Here is a 19,370-nt window from a genome sequence, read left to right as displayed (position 1 = left end):
CGTTACAGACCGTCACGGCTCCCTCCCCCCACACCCACTCCCTTCACTACCTCTCACACCGTTTTACCACATGACACCCGTTAGTCTCTCTCTCTCTCTCTCTCTCTCTCTCTCTCTCACACACACACACACACACACACACACACACACACACACACACACACACACACACACGTTTGCCCGTATGTGAAAAGGCCTGAGTGATGAGTTTCAGTATTTATTTGATATTCTATAATACTACACATTCACCTCACCCTCCATACCACTTAACCACCTCTAACATACATTATCGATACAAGGTGTAATATATAAATCAAACTGCTAAGGAAAAGGTGTTACGTAAGTCTCCTGTGCCAGTCAGAATACAACTGTGAAAGTATCTGTGGCAGTGATAACCCTTGCAGGCCCTTTAGAGAGCGCCAAAGCAGTGAAATGATGAATGGAGGTTTTAAGAGAACATCAGAATAGTGCAAGGATTTACGAAGGATTTTAGAGAACACCAAGCCTGTGAAAGGATTAATTGTCTCTATTCCCCCCGGTTCGAAAAGTATCCCCCGAGAACAACCTCTGGGGGTAACGTAAACAACAACAACAACAATAATAATAATAATAATAATAATAATAATAATAATAATAATAATAATAATAATAATAATAATAATAATGGTAATAATAATCATAGTTCTGAGAGAGTCCGTGAGTTTAGTGATAGCTGTGGTAGACATTTGTTTATGAAAGGGAGGCGGTGGGCTTTTGATCTCCCTACCCTGCAGTACCCTGAATGTCAGTTAGATTTATAATAATATAATACCACAGCTAGTGAAACATAATATGTAGAACGTATTATTTGACACAACCCATTGCTTACTCACATCTGTGTTATTTGTACAGTCAGGTAGAGGCAAGGGAAAAAAAAAAAAACGCGTCAGCTCAAAACATTCACACTCACCAGTTCCCTTTAGTACTGGGTTTTTTATGCCTCACATAATCGCCTTATCGGTATACTGTTTTAGGTTTAGCGCTGACAGTGACGAAACTACCTCTTGCATTGTTGATGTATGGTGGAGACGCCCTTAGATGCTGTAAACTATGAATGCTGTACAAGTGATGAATGTCTCAAATCATTTAAGTATCACTTGGTCGCTTTTAGGAGGGTCATCCCCTGTGATGGAGTTGGGTGACGTGTGTGGTGTGGTGACGTTGTGGTGGTGGTGTGGTGAAGTGCAGTGAGGGAAGGTGGCATGGCAAGAAGTATGGTCGAGGTGTCTCCCCTCCTTGGCTGCCCTCAGTATCGCCATGGCAACGCCGTCATCACCCCCAGACAGGGCTCGACTGGCTACATTACTGGGGAAAAAGTTGAGATAAATTGTTACTGAATTTTGAGAACTTTAAAACTGATATTCTACAGTTTTCGTCTTAATCATAATTCTGACATAATTCTTGATCACTCACTCATATATATATATATATATATATATATATATATATATATATATATATATATATATATATATATATATATATATATATATTAGTTTTTTATAATCCGGAAACATAGACTATAATGCTTTAAACTGATGGAGAGAGAGAGAGAGAGAGAGAGAGAGAGAGCTACTGACCTGATGAGTGTAGCAATGACCCTGCCTGCTGTGCCGTATTGTGAGGTCAGTGCCCGGTTGACCTGACACACACCCAGCTCCCGACACTGCTCACCCTCCTCCACCCACTCCCTCTGCCAAAACACCTTAGATTAATTTGGGTTGAATAAGGTTATATTTGGTTAGACTGTCTTAGGTTGGATATATGTGTTGCCACTTTACTGTCGTTATAAAACTGGTATTGTATATGAATAATGTCACACTTCGCGTTATTCTAAAGATGTAAACGTGTCTCCAGTGCTGGATAACTTTTATGGAAGAACTTGCGCTTCTGAGAATCAAAAGAGTAGATTGTTATTTGTCGTATATCGTTTGTTAAGACTCCAACATGCTTTCCTCTGCCTCCTTTTCATTCTCTGCAATAAACACCAAGTCATCAGGATACAACATATCCCATGGGATATGTTTCTGAAGTCACATGAGAAAGTTTCAAGCACCATAACAAGCAATAAAGGGCACGAGACTGACCCCTGATGCACACCAACATTCACGGAAAACTCATCACTCAACTGTCCTTGCACTCTCATCTTGGTGCGAGCACCCACATACATAGCCATAACCACTCGAACCAGCAACTCCTCGATCCCAAGCTTTCTCATTGCTCACTTCACACCTCTCTACGGACTCCGTCAAAGGCCGTCTCCAAATCAACAAAAACAAAGTAGCTACAGATCCCCGTATTTTATACACAAATATCTTCATACCATAAGCGGGCTAAGGATTCCAGGCAGAGTATGATACAGATGATCATGACCGCCTTCACTGACGAAAGTAAGAAGATCTGGCTCAATCTCCCATCCACGATTTTGCCCGCGCCACTTCCCGTTTTCTGTCGCCCATCTTCTCTTCCTCCTCATGGGCATAGTCACGTCCTCAATAATGTCCTGGGTATAGATAGTCTTTGCAAGTGGGTGTTTGAAGTTGAAAGGACGAGGAGATAATAATAATAATAAAAATAAATAATAATGATGATGATAATAATCATTATCATCATCATCATGAACAAGAAGGAGAGGTAGTGGTAGACTGAGAGTTGTTTTAGTTATTATTATTGTTGCCCCAGACTCATCTGAACGTGTACCAGGCGGACTGCAGGTTGAAGTTGTTCTTTTACATCTCTACATTCTCCTTTCGAGGGATAGGGAGGAGGATAAGGGGCGTTAGACAAGGGATTAAACAGGAAAAAGGAATGCTAGGGAGAGTTGGATGATTGGAATGATGGATTGCACATTAGGGTAAATATCACGACCTTCCTGGATAAGATTTCGTGTTATGGTTTAAAAACAATACATACGGAATGTAGATGAGTGAACCGTGTGACTAGGGTAAAAGAATCTCAGTTAATCCCTCATTTATTCATAAATTGAATATAATCACCTGACGCTAGCAAGAATAAAATGCAAAATACGAGGAAGAAGCGATGATGATGATAATAGTGATGATGCTAGCGGGATGATGATGGTGGTGATGATGACATGATGATAGTGATGTCGATAGGGGTGATGGTGATAAAGATGGTGCCTGCAAGTGATGGTGCCGGTGATACGATTATAGTGATGATAAAGATGATGGTGGTAAAGATTATGATGACGATAGTGATGGTGAGATGATGATGATGGTGCTAATTATGATGATTATGATAACGATGATAGTGCTGGTGATAAAGATGATGATGCTGTTGATGATGATGACTTACCCTGAGGAGGTCAATAAATAGGATGAAGCCAATAAGAGCCAGTGCCGAATTACAGTCCACGTAGCGAGTGTATCTGGGTGGGAGGACATACATATGTATCAGTAACGTAGCAGCACAGAGGAGTACCGTATAACATACCAGCATAGCATAATGCAGCGTACGAACAGTATAACATTATATAATGTAAAATGTAACAATGTAACTATTCTGTATAATAACATAGTATAACAATTTAATATAACACGATAACTGCTGAACGTTACATAATGGCTACATCATTGAAGAGATGCAGTTTTAGGCCGGATTAGAGTGAAAATAGGAGAGTAAGACTACAATAAAGGCAAAAATATTGTGGCATGGTACAGTGAAGATTAGAAGTTTTGCTACTATTCTGCTGTATCCGCTTGTTCGATATGTTGAAGGTGGATGTAACATTCATTTAGTCCAGTCATCACAAGAGTTCTCCCTTCTGCTGACTAAAATCGTCTGATGGTGGACAGTTTAAAATATAAATGAGATATGGTGGCAGTAGTGGTTGTAATGGTTGTGGTGGTGATGGTGGTGGCGGCAGAAGTAGTAGTATAGTGTTAGAAGAAGTAGTAACAGCCTCACGTTCATCAGAATGTCAATCTAGATTTTAGTGGCTTGCAGGCTGAAGTTGCCTCTATTGCAGTCCACCATCCTTATTTTTTGTGTTAGAGTTGAGGGATATTTTGTACAACCAGGCAGCCCCACCTCCTAGGTATGTCGAGGCCAACACTTGAAGGTGTAATAAAGGAATCTAACTCACCCATACCCGCTGGCCGCCGTCTCCAAATAGTCAGCAGATCGATGGGTGTCTGGGGGAAGGAAAGGAGATGTTAGTGTAGGGAAGAGGAGGAGGAGAGGAAGGAAGAGGAGAGGAGAGGAGGAGGAGGAGGAGGAGGGGATGGAAGAGGAGAGGAGAGGAGGATGCGTCAGGGAAGAAAGTGACGGACATGTTCTAAGTGTGAAGTAACTTTAGACGTAGAGCGATGGCAAGCGAACTTTTGTCCCTGGCTATACTATACCTCTCCCTGCTCCTAAACATCATTCCCGGTCTGCCACTCCTGCCTCCCAACCACACTCATACAAACTGCCTCATATATTCCTCCACGTCATTCTTAGTCCACCTCTTCTTCTTCCAACCACATCACCCTCACACTCCATACACTACTCCACTACTCTTTCGCACTCCACTCATCCTCTCTTCCTCACCCCTCCCCCTAACTTGTCCCACCACCTCATTCTTGGTCTGCACCTCCTCCCACCACCCTACTGTAATGCACTCTTCCACATATACTCGTACTGTACTCCCCCACTTCATTCTTGGTCTGCCTCTTCTTACTGTCCCTCGACTTTCATTCATTCTCCTTCATACACTCTCTCACTTTGTCACTCTACCGCATTCTTGGTCGACCTCTTTTTCTTTACTCTTAATTTCAGTGTAGTTACCTCTATGCTCATTTTTTCTTTTCTGGAGAGGCTTTGATTTTGAATAGATATGTGATCCATTTCCTGTTTATGGATCTTGCCCACCTCGTTTATAATACTAGGAATGGAATTATGATAATGATGGTGGTGGTGTCTTGGATAATGGCGATGTTGATGATAATTCACTTCTTTCATTTCACACACACGTCACCACAACCACTAGTCGTTGTTTTTCACCGTTGGTCAGCGTATCTATATATTGACGTCATTGTACTGAAAGATTTAATCTTTCTGATTTTACATATTTACAGCATGTACCCATCTTTAATAACAATGATTGAAGCGATTGCGAAAAATCTCGATTAACATTTTGTCAGGTGATATATATATATATATATATATATATATATATATATATATATATATATATATATATATATATATATATATATATTGACTTTCTGGCATATGCCAACCGATTTTGTTGAGACGGCTAAAGGAGAACACTGGTGGTTAAAAAGTTAATCCCGTCAGTCCAAAAGACCTTAATCTAAATGAAACTGTATGATAGTAACGAGAGTACGATAAGAGAGTAGTAATCTTGAATGAGTTAATGGCAGGTGATTGTAACCCTTTCATTGTGATGTTATAATATCCCATTTTATACTAAAGACTACATTGAAGTGAAAAAATTAATCCATTTTTCACAAACGCATCTAGCATTGTCATGTATCTTTCAGTCTGTGTAAAACTCGTGACTTACCAAGTGACATCTTGTGCACGCAGCCCTGAAGTCGTAATGACGAAGATTCTCGAGATTAGCGAATTTTCCAGCCCTTCCGCTAGCTCCAGCCGTTACACGCGCGAAAATAGGCGTAATTACTGTCGTTTGCGAAGCGGTGGAGTCACGGTATTGTGGGTGGGAGGGAAGAAAACTGTGCTGAGGTGAGAGGGGAGAAGCTAAGGGCACGGTACGTTATCAGGCTCCAGCCAACTTGGTCACCGCGCAGTACGATACTCTTTTTCCAACACTCCGTTGCTCTGTCGTCTTGCCTCCGCCACCACTGCCTTGTTTACCTGCCGGGTGTTGCAAACGGTAGATTTGATTGGTAGTGTGTGACCCAGCGCAAAACATGCTGGTAGTTATAGCCTGACTTCATAATGCCATTAATTATTCAAATAGAAAAATTATAATCACATGTGGAAATATTTATTGGGAAGATAAAAACAAAGTTGCAAGTGTTTTACGCAGGATTACACATCATGGTACCAGATCTACAGTTTCCAAGAGGTGTTAGGCATAAATATATGTATATATATTAAGTATACATGTATACATGTGTATATACATTATGTATAACATGTATATATATATATGTATATGTGTATACACATAACTAGGGAGAGTTGGGGTGGAGGAGAGCCATTGTGGAGTGCCTAAGGGTGTGGCACTGGAGGGTAGGGCAGGCACCAGGAGCAGAACAATCAGGGCGAGTGAACCTTGTGGCTAGTAGAGCGTGGGCCACATTGCGGGACTCCAGCCTGGGGTGGAAGGTGATGGGGGTGGTGAAAGGTTGTTGATTGTGGTTGATGGGGGTGATGATGATGATGGTGGTGATAGTGATAGTTGTGGTGAAGCTTGGTGATAATGATGGTAGCGGTAGCAGTGGTGCTGGTGGGGTTGGTAGTGGTGGTGGTGCGGTCGTGGTAAAGGTGTAGGTGATGACGACAGTGGCGTTTGTAAGGAGAACGATGGTGATGGTGGTGGTGGCATGAGGTGGTGATGGTATTGGTAATGGTGGTAGTAGCTGTGATGGTGTTATTGGTGTACAGGATGTGATGATGGCGATGGTGGCAGTACAAATGGCTACATAAGCAGCGTAACTGTGGTTAACCTCTTCAGGACGAGGAAGTGTTTCTCCTCCTCCTCCTCCTCCTCCTTCTCGTCCTTGGAGATAACCTTGATATAAACCTCTCCACGCCCAAGCCATCCAACCTACAGTTTCCATCTTCACAGGCTGTACCACCCCACGCCAGCCCATCCTGCCCACTCCTTTACCCCCGAGAGAGAGAGAGAGAGAGAGAGAGAGAGAGAGAGAGAGAGAGAGAGAGAGAGAGCGAGAGAGAGAGAGAGGGGGGTAATCTTAAGGTATTCATAACTTCTTAGCCACAAGCCATAGTCACCGTTTCTCTCTCTCTCTCTCTCTCTCTCTCTCTCTCTCTCTCTCTCTCTCTCTCTCTCTCTCTCTCTCGTTTTTCCTTATTTTTTAATATTGCTTATCTGTTTCCTTCCGCCTTTCGTCTTTACCACTTTTCATTCCTTCTTTTGTCCGTCCATCCATCCATCCATCCCCTGATCCACCCACCCACCCACCGATCCATCCATCCATCCCCTCCATCCATCCATCCATCAATCCTTCCTTCCTTCCTTCTTTCCTTAAATTACTTCCCCCTTTTCACCTCCATCCTTCCTTCATTCCTTCTTCCTCTGCTTGCCTGCCTCTCCCTTCCTATCTTTCTCTTACTTCCCCATCTTGCTTCCCTTCCTCTCTTTCTCCCTCCTTCCATCTTTGTTTTCTTTTCTTCCATTCTGTATTTCTTCCCTCCTTCCTTCCTGTTCGCCTTTACCCCAACATTCTGTCTATCTGTCTGTCATTCTTTCTTCCCCCCTACCTCCCTGCTTACCTCTTTCAGATATTCTCTCCTCACTCCGTTCCTTCCTGATAACTTTATCTCCTCCTTTTTCCTCTCCTCCCGGCCCTTTGCCTCCTCCTTTTCCTCCCTCCTTCCTTTCCTCTCTCGCTCCCTACCCTCTCTACCTCTCTTCGGCCGTCCCTCCTTTCCTTTCCCCCTCCCGTCCTTCCCTCCCTTTCTCCCTCCCTTCTTGCATCTCATTCTCCCTCCCCTTCCATCCCGTCTTCCCTCCCTCCCTCCTTCCCTCCCTCTTGCTGTTCCTCTTTCCCTGTTTTTCCTCTCTTCCTCCTCCCTACATCCCTCGCTGCCTATCTTCTTCCTTGCATCTTTCCCCCCCCCCTCCCTCCTTCTCTTCTGCTTCTACGTTTTGTCTCATTAACCCCTTCACCCTTAGGACAAATCTTTACTTTCCCTTGCCGCTGTTAGACGATGTTATTAATAGAGCATCTTAATAGTAAAGGAATTATGTGTATCAAAACCTTACAGTTTAAATTACGTGTCGCCTGAGCTGAATAAAATCGCCTGGAGACATTGGGAATAAGAAATAAGAAAACCGTCAAGAAATTAAGGAAGACGTGATCGTAGTGGAGGGGTTAACTTCTTTACTACGATATATTCCGTCTTTTATTTTGTTCTTGTCACCGCCAGACGATTTTATTAGGCTTTGGGGAGGGAAACTTGTCGTAATGGGAGGCTGACTAAAGGAAATCAAGGTTACGGAAAACAAAGGTTGTGTACTTCTTTATTTTTTCTTTTATAAGGGTTAGAACGGTTGTTATGTAATTTACTTAGATTTTTTTTTTGTATTTTGGGAGGGTTACGAATTACACACACACACACACACACACACACACACACACACACACACACACACACACACACACACACACACACACACACACACACACACAATAAAGACTGAGCTTTCTCCCTATTGATCATCCCTCAGAGGAATTTTATTGTGGCTAGTTTCAAGGACTAATTCACCTACGATCACAGGGAAGAGTAGGGTCATCATCATCATCATCATCGATCATCATCATCATCATCTTCATCCCATTCCCTTTTCTCGTGTTCGCTTTTTTCTATAACCTGGTGAAGCGAGGTTTTTCCCCAAGTCAGAGTTGTCATTTTTTCATATTTTACCGCTCCCTAATGCTGACGTGAGGTGCCGTTTTCCAGTGTTTGAGGGGACTAATTCAAGCCCCCAGTTGGTCGTACTTCCTGCTTGAAAACCGCCTCTCAGCACCAGATGCCCTGACCTCATATACCCCTACCTCCAGTACACTGTCACTTTGCCGCCATGTGTAGGTGGCCAAAGAACTCAGCGGTATCAAACACAGATTGTACATGTTTGTTCCCTGTACAGTGCGTCCGTTTATTTTCGTAGAGCATTTCAAGAAGCCCAGTAAAAAAAAAAAAAAAATCCCTGCTTTTATTTTGGAAACACTGACTTGGAGAAAGTATCTCGCAGTGAAAGAGTTAAACCTTCCTTATTTCCAACCAAATCTCATCAAGATGTTCATTTTATTGGCAGTACCTGACTCTCATTATTTTTTCCGTTCTTCTTTGATTCTTCCCGTATCTGCCTTCTCCCACATTCATTCACTCATTCACTCATTCTGTTTTCTATGTTGATTACTCCCCGTTTTAAAAATACATTAATTTCGTCAATTGTTTTTGTTACACACTATTCAGGTGAGCTTGGATGAGGGAGGAGATGTTTACACCAGGCCGTGGGGTGTGTCGGTTTGAGAGAGGGGATCGGCAGCCCGGGAACAGCAACTCACACTCCTTCCGCTTCCTTCCGGCCTCTCCCGCCTCCACCACTCTCAGGTAGCTCTTCCTGTCCTCAGTGAAAGATTTGGCCACGACTTGACTCAGTAGGGACGAAGCCAGGTCCGCCAGGAAGCCCTCAGCGTCGGAAGAAGTGGAGGCTTGGGATGTGAGAATTCGGTTCGCCTGACAAATGCTTCTCTCCAGACAGGCGGGAGATTCAAAACCATCGTTGGTATCCACGGCGCTATGCTGGAGGTATTTTAGAGGTTTTATATTTGTTTTATATATATGTATGTACTTTTTAATTTTTATTTTTGATTCATATAGTCATTCCCATTTTTCATAATACCGTACTGCGTATACAGGATATAGCCCCTCCCCCCCTCTCTCTCTCTCTCTCCTCCACACACACACCAGCAGAGGGATGAGTACAGCAGGGATGGTGTGGATAAGCTGGCCGCCAGGGAGAGAAAAGAGAGGCTCCACACTTCTTTTGCGCCTGTCCTTCATTATCACTCTCTCTATGATGTCCTGGAATAGGCAGGTAGATATAGATAGAGAAAGGGGGGAAGGGAGGGATAAGTTTATTTTTTGAGAAGAAAAGATTAATTTTGTTTCAACAGTAACTATATGAATAATCTGATAATAATAGTTGGTAGTAGTTGTAGTAGCAGCAGCAGCAGCAGCAATACTACTACTGCTACTGCTATTAGTAATGATAATAATAATGATAAATAATTTTAATGATAATAATAGTAGTAGTAGTAGTAGTAGTTGTGGTAGTGCTATTATAACATTCTTGCATAACAATGAAAGCTAAACTCTACCACATTAAAATCACCCGTCCCAGTCCAAAACCCATCAGTTAATTCCGATATACAGTATATACTTATACATGCACAATCTTTTTTTTTTTTTTTTTTTTTTTTTTTTTCATGACGGCTTACCCTCAGGAGCTCTATCAGTCCTAGCAGTCCCAGGAGGCCCAGCGCTGAGTTACAGTCGATCTCTTTCTCGTAGCTGCTAGGAGGAGGGGAGGGAGAGAATAGGGGGGCGGAGTAGAAGCGAGGAGGGAGTGAGGAGTTGGGGGATGGGGTGGAAGAGGAGGGGGTGGGGTATGGGAAGGAGGGATGGGAAAGGGGAAGGTGGGGGTAGGGTAGGGGAAGAAACAAAGGAGAAGGGAGAAGGGGGATATTAGTGTGGGAAGGATGAGAATATGATTTTAATAAACAGCAGTAATAAACATAGCTCACAATGACTGGTGATAATAGTAGCAGAGCGTCAGTTGTAAAAATGGTTTAATTCTTTGAAAAATAATAAAAATCGTTACTTTAGTGGAAAAGTGTGGAAAGAATTTTGTCACCGAAAACTGAAATTATGTTAGTAAAAAGCGAAATGCCTTCGTTTTCAGACGGCTGCATGCGACAAAAATTCGACCAAGATCTGTCTATCTGTCTCTGTGTCTAAACCTGTCTGTCTATCGTTTTATCTATGTTTTTCATTGCCCAACCCCACAGCGCGTGAGAAGTGGGTCTCTTAATTAAATTATATGTCCATGCACTTCCTCTCCCTACGCAGTAACGATGCTGTGTAGAACGAGACGGCCAACCAACTCACCCTCCTCCATAACCGCCGTATCCACTCGCAGAGGCCAGGTTACCAAATACTGGGGAGAGAGATAAGAAAATGTGAGAGAAAAATGTGTGGGTAAGAGTGAGAGGGGGGACGGGAGTGTGTACAGTGCTGTCTTATTTCAAAAGCAAAAACATATATACCACTTAAACACTTCAAATTTTACATGTCCCCATTCGTACTTATCCAGCATGAACAGGATTAATTAGGGTTATCATTCACCCATCGAGAAGGTCCGTCCTACAGTCGGCCTCATATGGAATGTTACAGTATCATCCCGAAACCTCGATGCAGTTGTTTTATTGGCATTAAGGTTAACGTGGCAAAAATTAAGTGCCATCAGAAATATTGCATCGAACATTCACTCTACCATAAACTCATAAATTTCCATCCTGAATTATGTGACTGTTTAAAATATTCACTAGATATCTGATGAGCAATGGACACTTACCTTCTGTCATGCTTTTTTTTCCCCCTTTTCGTAGGCTCAGGTGCAATGGAATATTCAGCGTTCGTGAGTAAATCCGCCTCCAGCACTGCGATCTTTCAGTAACCCTCCTTCCTCCTGTGCTAGCGATTCTCAAAAGTTAATTCCTTGTACACAGTTCCGTCTAGTAGCTACAGTCTTCCTCTGAATTCTGTAAAGTTCCGAAATGATGTAGTTTTCCAGCATTAAATTGTAAACAGCGCTAAACACTGACTTGGTTCGCTAGGTGGAACGTTTAACCGGGAAGTGTTGAGTCTTGTGTGTGTGCTCTCCAGGTGTGTGTGTGTGTGTGTGTGTGTGTGTGTGTGTGTGTCCAAGGGGGGGGAGGGAAGTTGAGGCTTGGTACACTGCCCACAACGCCCATTGTTTCTCACTGCACATCGTTCATTTTCTGCCATCTTCCTTGTCCTTTTATTCGTAAAAATATATAGAGATAGATAGATAGATAGAGAGGGTGAACTCTACATACTTATAATAAATATACATGTATTTTGACGTACTGTGCTGTGCATTGCGTAAGGCGAGGTGTAGCAGTAAACTCTTGAGATACTACTACTATTACTACCACTACTACTGCTACTACTACTACTACTACTACCACTACTACTGCTACTACTACTACTACTACTACTACTACTAATAATAATAATAATAATAATAATAATAATAGTAATAATATATTTAGTAGTGATGCGGACAGTGAAGGATTTAACTAACCCTTCCAGCTCGAAAGGACTCTTCTAAGCTTCCTAATATCGTCTAGTGATGCCATGAGAGAGAGAGAGGGGGGGGGTGTTGATAAGTGAAGGAGCAAATATGAAAGGTATGTAGAGAGAGAGAGAGAGAGAGAGAGAGAGAGAGAGAGAGAATTTATTTACGTTTTATTCTCACTATCTCCGGACGATTTAATTCAGCCCAGAACTTTGAAATTCGGGGGTTCAGTCAACCCTCCAGCAGCCCGGGTAACACTCAGGCTCCTATGACTGACTGTCGGATGAAGAAAATCGTCTAGCGTGAAATATTAAAAGATCTGTCCGGAGCATGAGTGGGTACCAGTATTTTCTCTCTCGGATCCCTGTGACTGTCAGCTGAGTAAAATCGTCTGCCGTTAGGTGGGAGGAAATAGGAAAAGAACACGCGATTGTCAGAGCGTAAACCCCTTGTTTTTCTCGCTATCACCACACGATTTTATTTAGGTAGTAGTAGTGGTAGTAGTAATAATAGTAGTAGCAGGAGTAGGAGTAGTATAAGCAGTGGGTTCCCCTGGCGGTGGTGAGGTGCGTGTGTGTTTGTGTGGGGGTGAGGGTGTGGGTGAGTGACCTGTCCTGCCCCGGGTCATAACAGTCCACCCTAGGATACCCTGCAGGACACGCTGACCCGCTTGTTGCCACAGAGGAGGTGGGGGGGAGGGTGTTTAGGGTGGAGGGAAGGCAGGGAGGGAGATTGTGAGGGTAGGTAGGGGGTGGATGGAGAGCAGAGGACATGGTAAGGAGACAACAGTAGGGGAGAGGGAGTGCTTTTTACCTTTTATGAGACAAGGAGGGGAGAGTAGCAGAGTATAGAGGTGCAGGGCAGGGAGACAGGAAAGAGAGAGGAGGAGGTGTGAAGGCAGGAAGGAAAATCACTTAAGGAAAGGATGTTAGGTCCAATGGCAGAGTTGGAGGGAACGCCAAGGGTGCATCCAGGAACGGGATTGTTGGGCAGAGACAGAGGTAAAAAGGACGATTCTGGACCAGTTCCTGTAGCCTAGAGTAAGACCATCTAACAGTACCGAACCCGTCTTGGATCCCTGTGTGTTGTCTTAACCTGGGGGAGCAAGATGACCAAATGGGGGGGAGGGGGCGGTTAAGGCTATATGATAAAAGTACGTGAATTTTGAAATGTCAAGATTAGATTCAATACTATACTAAAAAAATATTTCCTCTTTAACCCCGAAAACCATATATATATATATACTCTGACAAAAGGAAAATCACCCCCAAGCTGAGGTAAGTTCAAAATTTTGACAAATCCCATCATTCTCCATTTTTTGTTTTAGAATTTAGAATGTTGAAATTTGTGAAGGAAAACCGTATCACCCATCGTACTGAAACAATTATATCGATGCACATTGCATTTACACTGATAATTACCAGATGTTCTGTGTAATGCCTTTGTGATAGTCTTTTATTTTTTTGGGGTGAGGGTGAGATTATATGAGTTTGTGTGTCAGCAGACGTGAGATTTTATTATTATTATTATTTTTTAATGTATTTATTTATTTATTTTGCGCTGGTGTGTCATCGATTATACTAATTTCCCATTCACCCCTTCAGATGGATGATGCATGCTTCACTTTCTTCCTGCCGCCTCCAGTCGTATGTAGGTTAGAAGAAAATCATCTAGCCGGAGCTAGATAAGACCTTCCGCAACCTCATCGTTAATCTAAGGAGGTAGGCTTCCCTAAGGGGGGTGGGGCGTCATGCTCAAGGGAAGTCACTGGTGCTGGAGAGGGTTAGCTAATTCTGTACAAAGGTTCCGAGACAGTGAAGCTTCGTAGTGACTTAACGTGACTGACTACGTGATCTTACAGCAGTTAATGAGGGTGTGGGCTAATTAGTGTGCGTCAGTTGCTGTGGTGATCGGCGTACAGTTAAGTGTGTTGATGAGGGTGGGGTGTGTGCTGAGGGAGGAGAGGGTGTGTGTGTGTTGGGGATGGGGGATATGCCCTCGTGTGCAGATTAGGGTGTGTATGAGGGCAGGTGTGTGTGTGTGTGTGTGTGTGTGTGTGTGTGTGTGTGTGTGTGTGTGCTGTCAACACAACCACCAAGTCAACATTTACTTAAGTACTGTGTATTTGGGAAGGGATGCTCCAGTGACTAGGAATTTTGGACCTCAAACATTGGCTAGTAGATGTAGCAGTACCAGGAGAAAAATAGCAGTAGTAGAAGTGGGAGGAGGAGATGCATTACCACTAACCTATATTATTATTATTATTACTAGTAGTAGTAGTAGTAGTAGTAGTAGTAGCAACTCGAAGCACATCTCAACGTGAACCCAGTGGATTTGGGTTACAGTTTGAGCTTACCCCCCACCGCTACCCACTTTTCGGAGGATAGGAAGTTTGTACAAGATGGCAGTGGAGCTGCTCGGCTATGTCGGTGCCTCCGCAAGAAGGCTTCCCTCTCCAGCACAGTAAAACACTAAAGGAAGAGCAAAAACGAGGTGGAAGGGTCAGGTGGAGAAGAACATGAGGGAAGGCAGCTGAAAGTCACATTACCTCCTTCACAAAGGTTTTTCTTTATTTCTTTGTCATTCTGCCTTTGTCTTTCGGTCATTCTTTCCGTTGTAGGTGTTGACTCAGGGCTTATTTACCAGGTGTACTGCAGTGCTGTCTTCAGGTGAGTCTGTACTGTCAAACCTGTAACCCAAAAACTAATCGCTGCCTTGAGTGGTAATCATATAACCTGATTTTACTTGGTGGTCTCTAGTGGATCAAGGCGCTCCAAGCTTTTTTTTTTTTTTTTCTTTTTTTTTTAATGCAAGGAGGAAATCGGAGGCTAGGATTGTTCCCTTAAAAAAAGGGGGGGGGGGTTCAGTGCTCACTTAATACCACTTAGGGGATATCGAGGACGGGCACCCTTGCCTAAAGTTTTGAGTCTGAGTAGCCCAACCCTGGGCCCCTACGCTCCTGATGGAGTAAAAATGATTGGATGATATATAGGTATTCTTGCTGCTATGGGACGATTTCATTCAGCTTAGGAGGACCTGCTGGTAGTGAAGGGGTTAATGAAGGCTCGTATTTACTGTTATGCAAGTCTTAGTTGAATTAAATCGTCTGGTAAATGCAATAATAAATTAAAAAGGTTACTATTTTGAAGTGACTAACCCTCATCCGCTCCTTTAGTGCGGCATCTGTTTCCCAACTTAAATAAAATTGTCTGATACAATAAACAAAATGCGTCATCGGAGTGAAGAGAACCAGAAAGAATAAACAAAATGCGTCGTTGGAATGAAGAGGCCCTTAGGTTGGTAAAGGTCGTTCAACCGGCCGCTATCCCCACAGGAACACCCTTAAGTGATCGGCCGTCATTAACTTTTTTATGCCACTTCCTGTTAGTTAATTCGGTTATTTTTTCAACACCTTTTCTTCGACCGCACTTGTTAATTCATCTGTTTCCCGGGGATGAATTCCGGAAAATAACGAAAGAAAAAAAAATCCTTGATTAAGAATGTGAAGTGTACACATGTACGGATGAACTGAGATTCTAGTGTTCTTCAAACACCAGAATACCTACGGTACACTTACATGCTTTTTTTTCTCATTCTCTCTTATCTTTGCAACGGTATGTATCTTGACATTCTGCAACGTGTGGACAACTACTGAGTTCACAGGTACGTAACACACCTCTGCATTTTTCTTTGCCTTTTACGATCTGAAAATGTCATTTGAATTTTACAGCATGGCCCTTCATAATTCAACCACATACATCTGTTCTATTTTTAATATGGTCTTTATAGATTGTCATTAATTTCTTAATGAAGTTTATTTTCCTAGCAAGATCAGAGTTCAGTCAAAATAAATGGTCTTTATAACATCAGAAGTAGGAAAAGAGTGACATTCAGTATGGAAAAGATTGTCAATAAGAGAAAAATATCGATAAGAGAAAAAGGATTGTAGGGATGGCGTTAGTAGAAATACTGCATCGTGAAAAGCTGACAGCAAATGGACACTGAGTAGCAGTTGACGAAAGAAGATAGTTAAACAAATAGCAGAATAATTTTGATAATAGAAAATGCAGTAGGAAAATTAGCTATAAAATAAATAGCAGGAGAAACTGGATAATAGAACGAAATGGAATGCCCAAGCGGAAGAGAATGACCTTGTGGATTTCGCCGAACTGGGTGTGCCGAGGCTGACGCTGCCCATGCAAACAAAACGCATGTGTGTGTGTTTGGTGAAATGACGTGCGTTCTCGCGGGTTTAATGGAGCAGAGGCGTATTACGGCAGGTTTGCGGCTTTCTTCGTGTTCTGCTTACATTGAGGTAGGTCTTTGTCTGAATGGAGTGTTTGTTTGTGCAGTGGAGCTTATGTGTGCGTCTCCGTTCGTTTGCTTTTCTGTGTGAATAGCCCGAGTTGAATCCGTGTGGCGATGTAATTTTTAGTACTGATGTGTGAACTTGCCGGCTTGATTGTAGAAATATCAGGCGTGTAGTTACCATCTGTTTTTTATGTACACACTCCCTGCATCACCAGCTGTCCATGAAGTCAGTGTTTGTCGTAAATTAAAAGGCCTCCACGGAACCCACTCGAGTTGGGAGTTAGAGGCCATAAAATTTGTGGTTGCGATTGTTTAAAGACTGTGGTGTATTATTGGTGGATGACTTCTAAGAGTAAAGAGTACCTGGAGAGAGAGTCACTGTTGAGGGAGTGAGCGTGTATGTCGTGTTGTTTTTGGTGGTGGTAGTGTTGTAGTTGTTGTTGTTGTTGTAAAGTATCGTGCAAAATTTATTTGTTGGCATGCGGATAGATTCGGTTTTTTCCTGTTTATTCCCAGACGCCCTTCAGCCTATGTAACCAAGAGGCGAAGGAAGTGTGTGTGTGTGTGTGTGTGTGTGTGTGTAGAGGGGGAGGAGGATATCTGTTAAGTACCGTAGTTAAACATCTTTGACCTTAACGGGTAAAAGGGTGAGAGCGTAGGGGATGGAGGGGGGGATGGTGGACGTGAGTGGTGGAGTGGAGGGACGGAAGGGTGAAGGAGCGAAAAAGGCCGTACTGGAATACCGTCGAATGCTAAGACAGTGTTTAAATTGATGTGTGAAAAGAATATATTGCCTTTACCTGTGTTAGCTCGATACCGGTGTGAGGCCAGTTATTGTCTTGCGCTTAAGGTGGAAGGAGGAGTAGGCGGGAGAAAATGAAAAAATAAAATACAATAAAGAATAAAATGAAATAGAAATAATGTAAAGATAAAGAGTGAGATGTGGATGACTTAGTTACTTGTGTGCTGTTAGTGAAGGGTGTAGGTGGGAAGGCAAGGGTGTGGGTGGATGTGGATGGATGGAATGGGCGTAGTAAGATGGGTGGGTTTAGGTATGAACGAAAGGATGGAGGTAGATGAATAAAATGGACATGTCACAGAAATAATAGCTAATAAAAGAAAGAGGATAATTAAAGATAGTGCTCCGGCAATACTGTTTATTAAAGCTATAACAACACCACGGTAATAATAATAATAATAATGATGATAATAATAATAATAATAATAATAATAGTAATAGTAATAATAATAATAATGTGGATGGGAGGTATGGGAGTTAGACCTACCATATAAATCTATCTACTGTGAAAATCTTACACAATAATGCCCATTTTTCTCTCCATATAAATTTGTAACCCATCATTGTAGTCGATATTAGGCAATGCCTATTGTGTTTATGTATTAGTGTCTACGTATCAAGGTGAAGTTTATTCTCTCTCTCTCTCTCTCTCACACACACACACACACACACACACACACACACACACACACACACACACACACACACACACACACACACACACACACATCCACTCACTCCCATCCACCATCGTCGCGTCCCTTCCAGCTGCCATTTGCATAACACGGGTAGGCCATCTCACACGCTGACCTCGATGCCTCCAGCCTCCCCCACCTCCCCGCTTCCAGGGACAGGTAGTGCAGTTCCGGGTTCGATCCCAGGAGCCCCCCGACGGCCAGGTTGGAAATGAGGGCCCCCAGGACGCGACCCAGGGCACCATAGCGCCGGGAGAGGGATGCGTTGGTGTCGCAGACGGGGCGCTGAAGGTGACAGTGTTGGGGCCCCTTGGGATCCATCGTCGCTTCCGTCATCTTGCTCTGTGTTAGGGGATGAGTAAGGAGTGGGTGAAAATGATTGAAAGATGAGTGATTCGATGGTTATGGACGAGAAAGATGAGTAAGTAATGAGTGAAAGATAGGTAAGCAGTTACTGAAATGGTGTTCGAATTGGGATATTAAAAGTGGCAGTGTTTGAGGCTCTGTGTTGGCGGATGAGTAAGAGGTGAGTGAAAGATGAGTGATTCGTTGGTTGTGGATGAATATAATGGGTAAATAATCGTGAAAAAAGAGTAAGAGATGAGTATAATAGTGTTAGGAACGGGGCGTGGAAAATTTTGAGGGCTTCATGGATGCATCTCTGCTTCCAATTTTTTGCTGTGTTTTGAGATGAGAAAAAGTGAAGCGTGGATGATGGAAGAGTAAAACGGGTGAAAATGGGTGACTTCTTCCCCCCAACTCAGCTGTAGCCCCCATTTTTTTACACCCACTCAAAACTACCCCCTTCCTCACTCACCAGCATAGGGATGACGTAGGAGGGTATGGAGGTGGTGAGGTCGTCCGCGCCTCCGTCACTGATAAATTGCAGAAGGTCGTGTTCTTGGGCCAAGAGGGGGTCGTGGGGGGTCGTTCTGCGTCGTCGTCTGCCTGTGCCCATGGTTATCTGCTGTACCACATCCTGGGGGGGGGGGGAGAAGAGGAGGGAAGGGAAGGGGAGAAAGGGTGGAAGAAAAAGGAGAGGAAGGGAGGGAGGAGAAGAGAGGAATAATGGAGGAAAGAGGAGGGAAAGCGGATGAGGAATGGAAGAAACGAAGATGGAGAGATATTTAGTGTACGGGAGAAGCAGCAAAGAAATAAAAAAATATATTAAAAAACAACCTGTAAAAACCTGTAGCTACTGTACATTTTTCAAAACATATATTTCAAAATTTTATAGATCAAATACATAAAAAAATTCGTGGCATAGGTATAGGTTCGGCTACTTACCCCAGTTGCTCAGCAGTTGTCGGTGTTAAATAGGCTACTCCTGTTTTGTCTTCCTCTTCTATCTGTCTCACGCTATATCAGTTTATAACTAGTGGGATAGTATTTTTTTTTCTATATCAATAATTCACGCTCATAATTCTGCTATATACCAAGGCTGTTTTATCTATCC

General features: G+C 43.0%; 2 protein-coding genes across 2 annotated transcripts; both read right to left on the bottom strand.

The window, feature by feature from the left end:
- Positions 1-1,121: 1,121 nt before the first annotated feature.
- Positions 1,122-4,200, bottom strand: LOC145410670 (uncharacterized; the record flags this gene model as incomplete). Its single annotated transcript, XM_080280783.1, has 5 exons — positions 1,122-1,344; positions 1,620-1,732; positions 2,363-2,542; positions 3,355-3,427; positions 4,145-4,200. Coding segments are annotated over 5 exons (645 nt in total), but the record flags the coding sequence as incomplete, so codon positions are not given.
- A 4,983-nt stretch (positions 4,201-9,183) lies between these two features.
- On the bottom strand, positions 9,184-18,872 carry LOC145410669 (uncharacterized). Its single transcript, XM_080280782.1, has 6 exons — positions 18,732-18,872; positions 18,030-18,256; positions 10,897-11,022; positions 10,227-10,299; positions 9,694-9,810; positions 9,184-9,528 (listed from the first exon to the last, which is right to left on the bottom strand). Exons 1-6 carry the CDS (start codon positions 18,870-18,872, stop codon positions 9,184-9,186), a joined length of 1,029 nt encoding a protein of 342 aa, XP_080136908.1.
- Between the last annotated feature and the right edge of the window lie 498 nt (positions 18,873-19,370).

The sequence above is a fragment of the Coenobita brevimanus genome, chromosome 86 (assembly GCF_032717465.1).
Source record: "Coenobita brevimanus isolate Jiangsu-jjx chromosome 86, ASM3271746v2, whole genome shotgun sequence".
Taxonomy (NCBI): Eukaryota; Metazoa; Arthropoda; class Malacostraca; order Decapoda; family Coenobitidae; genus Coenobita; species Coenobita brevimanus.
The sequence above is the reverse complement of the archived record's forward strand: the minus strand, read 5'-3'. Positions and strand labels throughout refer to the sequence as shown.

What these genes read in the sequence shown, in the direction of transcription:
- LOC145410669 (XM_080280782.1), bottom strand. Translation starts at nt 18,872, where the DNA reads ATGGGCACAGGCAGACGACGACGCAGAACGACCCCCCACGACCCCCTC. An exon ending in TACGGCGGTTATGGAGGAGG is followed by an intron (nt 10,300 to 10,896) that starts GTGAGTTGGTTG and finishes TCCTCCTAGCAG; the next exon opens with CTACGAGAAAGAGATCGACT. An exon ending in CTGTACTCATCCCTCTGCTG is followed by an intron (nt 9,529 to 9,693) that starts GTGTGTGTGTGG and finishes AAATACCTCCAG; the next exon opens with CATAGCGCCGTGGATACCAA.